The 4,842-nt window shown below is 37.9% G+C and overlaps 1 protein-coding gene across 1 annotated transcript; it reads right to left on the bottom strand.

The window, feature by feature from the left end:
• Positions 1-458: 458 nt before the first annotated feature.
• IFNG (interferon gamma) lies at positions 459-3,893 on the bottom strand. Its single transcript, XM_053943240.1, has 4 exons — positions 3,771-3,893; positions 1,755-1,823; positions 1,242-1,421; positions 459-584 (listed from the first exon to the last, which is right to left on the bottom strand). Exons 1-4 carry the CDS (start codon positions 3,891-3,893, stop codon positions 459-461), a joined length of 498 nt encoding a protein of 165 aa, XP_053799215.1.
• Between the last annotated feature and the right edge of the window lie 949 nt (positions 3,894-4,842).

Genomic DNA, 4,842 nt, shown 5'->3' with positions numbered 1-4,842 from the left:
ACTTGCTTGATTTGGATTTAGATATGTTTAGTAGTAAGCAGACATAAATATGTTTTTCCTGAATAACTTCCTCATACTGGTGCTTGTATCTCCATGCCAAATAGATGAGCCTAATCTCATAGCATCCCTCTCTCAAGACAGCGCCAGATGGAAAGCTGGGTACCATTATAATGTAATTTCAAGATTTCCATATGGAACCTGGGTAAACATTGTCTCATTCTCTGTTTTCAGGTCAGCAACATATAACAAATAGACAGGATTTTAAGACAAAGTTATTTCTTATATAATATTAGGGAGTATAAATACTTTGATTAGTATTTCTTTATAAATAATTACTTAAGACACTTAAATATTAATAAATAAATGTATAAAAAATCAATACAAAGATTGAAATAAAAAAAAATATTGTCCCAACAAGATTTGCACAGTAGCTCAGTACAGAAGATCATAAGATGGCATTAGCATTTGCACAGCCTCTGAAACTGGCTTCTTTTTCTTTTGTGAGAACTTGAGGTATCCCCCAGTTTTTGTAAGACACTGAACAGCTCATTTACGGCCTTGCGCTGAACTTTCAAGTCACTCATCTGTAATAAGCAAGAAACAAATGGAACAAAAGTCATGCCAAGAGCTATAATTGTTTACTGACCACAACACATGGGCTACTCTGCTACCAGGGTAAAACAGATGGACATCTGCTATTTTCAATTCCCTACTACCTAATTCCCATAGCAAAGAGCCACTGTGTCACAGATTTTTGTTTTCCACTTTCTGTGCTACTTTGCAATCTGCCGCAGAGCAGCCACATTCTGTGAAACAGAGCTACCCTGCAGTTAAAAGCAGTGACTGCATTGGGGCATTGTCTGCCGACCTCTGAGGAGGTTGGTGGTGTGTGCCACTGGCACAAGCACCATGAGCCAAGTGCTCCCACAGCCACAGAGCATTCCATAGCCAGGCACAATTTTCCCAAACAATTTCTATACCACAAAGGGCTGTGTCAGTGGCAGCTCTGGTGTACAGACTGTGTGACAGTGCTGCCAGCTCCTCTGTGCCAGGTTGCAGCAAGTCTCAGCACTACCCCTCATTGTAGAGCCTGCAGCTGGAAATATTTGGTTTTTCAGCATGAACTGAGCTACAAAGGGATTATCCTATAGGTTACTGATGCATTATTAGCTTAAATCACATTCAAATCACAACTGGAAAATATAATGCCATAAGCTTTGGAGGAAAAGGAAGAGCCTTACCTGCAGTTTTGTCAGGTCCTTGAGATCTTCTATCTTCTTTGAGCCATCAGAAAGGCTTTCTTTCAGAGTATGGAGCTCCTCAGCTATGTTCCTGACATGAGCCTTTGACCTGTCAGTGTTTTCAAGCATTTTCAAGTACATGGAAATAATCTGACTCAGGATGATCCTTTTTTCATTTCTCTGTTGAAAAGTATGATAAAAAAGAAGTGTCTGTGAGTGCCCATCAACAGGGAAAGGAAGGAAGGAAGATAAAACACAGCATACAGAGGTTCTCTGCTGCTTGAAACAAAATTATAAAGAAGATGTTGCAACTCATCTCTGGGCTTGACTATACCTCTAGATCAGTTCACGGTGTGGTATGAAGTGTTTTTATGGGGATTTTTGTCTCATTTCCAAGCTACCAAAAGAACTCTGCTCCTGTTCATTCTACTGCAGCTGATTACACTGGTTCTGGGAGCTGCTTTGTACCAAAAAAGTGCCTGAGATGCTTCATCATATCTGGTTTTGACTCACCTCTGTCCAGCTTGACAGCCTTTCCGTAAAAATAGGTCCACCATCAGCTACATCAGAATGACTTGAGTTCTGCAAAAAAGAACAAACATATCTATTACATAAACAATATTTATCACAAGGCAAATTTGTATTCTTTATTCAAATGAGCATCAAAATTCAGATTTTTGCTCATCTGGGCTATAGCTATCCCAATGCTTTCACTTCTCTAACCACCAAGTCCCATTGCTTGGCTGCCTGGTATCAGAAATAGTATTAGTCCTCTTTTCAATGTCTTGTCCTGCTACAACTCATCTGAATAGAGATGTTTAGCACATCTATTTTCCCAAATGTTCCCTGTAAGTTTTGTTATTGACAAATGAAAATAAAAGCTCATAAGCACAGCAACTGGCTAGAAAATCATTAGGTCTGATCTTGGTATGTTTTCTGGCAAGTCAAAGTCCAGCAGTTTGTCATTTGTGACCCTAAATTCATACAGTCTCAGTAAAATGTCATATGGAACAAGAATGAGCTGTTTTTAGAATGAAACTATATTTTGCAGAACTGGAGAATATCCCAGTACCCACACTCAGGTATGGGGATATGCAAGATTAGTGGGCTACTGAGAGGCTCACAGGGATGGAGTTTAACCATCAGATGTTGGCAACAGGTTCTAGGAAAAAAAGAGCAATACAACTCTCCTACCAAGGAAAGACAAACTGCATAATTTCCTCTTATGTGTGGTTTTTTTTTTTTTCCCTTTTTGTATACAACACTGACTATTTCCTTCTTTTGTCTGCTCAGTAATTTAAACATGGTGAGTGCAAAGAGAAAACTTGCAGTCTGACAGGAGCCTCCTAGGCTGATTGGCTCCCCATGATGAGCACACTATCAAACTGATTTTTTTTCTACTTCTGAAAGGTGGGGAGCACCTGCTGTGGAGCAAAGTTTTAATGTCAGTGCAAAAAGCTCACTATGGCTCTGGATCTCTTCCACAGAGTTGTATATATTCTAGTAAGACTCTCCCTGGTCTATGCTAATCACAAATTTAAGACATAATGCCACTTTTACAGCCAGTTTCCTGCAAACACTGAAGTATCACACTAGTCTTTACCACTTCAGGTTCTGTCACTACTGAATTTCAACTGTCATTTGTGCAAAGTTATGACAAAATCATGGAAAAGTCAGAGCTGAAAATAAGAGCAGACTGTTGCAGTTGTTTCATTGCATTTAGAGGGGGAAAACACCAACAAAAATATATTGAAAATAAAAGTTGTTAATGAAAAGTGACTCTATTGTAGATCTGCTGTCTCTGTGACTAATCCCTGCTGAATTCAGCTGTGTACTGCTTTAATGCCTCCCAGATGAAGATTGGTGAATTAACATTACAGTTATCAAGTTACCAAAATTCTATTTGACAAGAAAGAATATCCTGCCAGGTTACATTCCCTTGCCAGATCATAGCCACACATGTGAAGTAAAATGACTGGAGGATGCAAAAGAATAAGTAGAAATCACCTTTGAGTAATACACTACGACAACTTAAAATAAGTAGCAAATGCATTTGTTAAAGCAAAAATTCATGTCCAATTTTTTTATATTGCTAACTTGTACTAAATCTCCCATTGACATTGCTAACATAAAATTTAAAAAGTTGGTAAATTGCATCTAGTCAGAACTGAATAAAGATTAATATATTCACCATAAATTACATTAAGATTTCTTGTTACAAAGTGTTCCATGTAATCAAAGCTGAATTGAGCTAGAACAAGCTATTGTGAAAGAAAAAACATCCTTAAAATAAATTCAAATTACTACAGTAACTATAACTATTGAAAAACTGAACTGGGTAAATGAAACAACTTAGTAAAGCAAAGAAAAATATCCATATTCTTGTTAAAAAAAGGTATGATCAAAAAATTATTTCCATGATTACCCTCTGTTGGTACATATTGAGTATGTCAAGCAGTGCTCAAGTTTGGACTATTTGTAAAGCACAAGCAGCAAGAGAAGAGAAATGCAGTAGAAGACTTTACTTACAAAATCAGCTTTCAGTTTGTCTATATCATTTTGAAGTTGAAGAAGATTCAATCTATTTTCAACATGTCCAAAAGAAATCATGATGACAGACAGAACAAACAAGATGTAGGTTTGGAAAGCCATTTTCTTTATGATGGTTCAGTTAAACTGCTCAGATCAGTTCTGGGAGAGCAGGTCTAAGAGCAGAGAGCTTCAACTTCTAATAGTTAAATCTATTAGAAGCAAGTAGACGACTGAACTTCATCATCCTGTCAGTGGTATTTATACCTGGTCTTGAAATTTTTTTTTGTTTCATCATCACAGGCTGTGTATATTTAGACAAGATAGTGTTAGATAACAACCCTTCGTTTTTTGGCTAATCAAGGGAATCCCTCGAAAGCGTCTTTGTTAAAGCATGGTCCTGGAAAAATTTTCAGTGGTTCATCAATGGGTAACGTTTACGTGGCAGACTATGAAGTTTCATTTACACGTGGCTGGGGAAAAGGGGGAAATTACAGTACTGGTCGAGGAATATGCATTGTGGCTCAAACCTATTCTTACACACCATCTGAAAAAAAATCTTATCTGTGGTTAAAGGGTCAGTGCAACAGTCAACTCATTTCTGGTATTCTTTTAAAGTAACCACTGAGTTTGCCATGGCGTTCTATACAGACACTTAGAGATTTAAACATTCCTTCTGCTGCTGTCCTTTGTGAAACACACTCCTTTCCATGGTCTAAAGTGCAATTTTGCTTCTTTTGCATTCTTCACATCCAGATTCAGAATAGGACAAACAAGGTTCCAGCGTGAATGCAATGATGGATCATATTGAATTCCTCTATGCTTGTCTACTGTCTGTGGGGGCTGAGTATTTAGTACTTAAGATACTCATTTCTGCTTGGCAATGATTAAAGTTCCCCACCTGCCATTTCACTTGCACTAATGTGTGTAGAATGTGAAAAGAGAAAGACACAGATGAAAACAAGCCCCATTGAAGAAGACAGACAGGGTGGTCTCTGAGTGCATACAGACCCTGAAACAACTCCATTGAGGATAGCTGGGGAAAACATTTTTGCATAGGAACTAAACTCTG

Source organism: Vidua chalybeata, chromosome 5 (assembly GCF_026979565.1).
Source record: "Vidua chalybeata isolate OUT-0048 chromosome 5, bVidCha1 merged haplotype, whole genome shotgun sequence".
Taxonomy (NCBI): domain Eukaryota; kingdom Metazoa; phylum Chordata; class Aves; order Passeriformes; family Viduidae; genus Vidua; species Vidua chalybeata.
The sequence above is the reverse complement of the archived record's forward strand: the minus strand, read 5'-3'. Positions and strand labels throughout refer to the sequence as shown.

What these genes read in the sequence shown, in the direction of transcription:
- IFNG (XM_053943240.1), bottom strand. Translation starts at nt 3,893, where the DNA reads ATGGCTTTCCAAACCTACATCTTGTTTGTTCTGTCTGTCATCATGATT. An exon ending in GGCTGTCAAGCTGGACAGAG is followed by an intron (nt 1,422 to 1,754) that starts GTGAGTCAAAAC and finishes ACTTTTCAACAG; the next exon opens with AGAAATGAAAAAAGGATCAT. An exon ending in AGGACCTGACAAAACTGCAG is followed by an intron (nt 585 to 1,241) that starts GTAAGGCTCTTC and finishes TGCTTATTACAG; the next exon opens with ATGAGTGACTTGAAAGTTCA.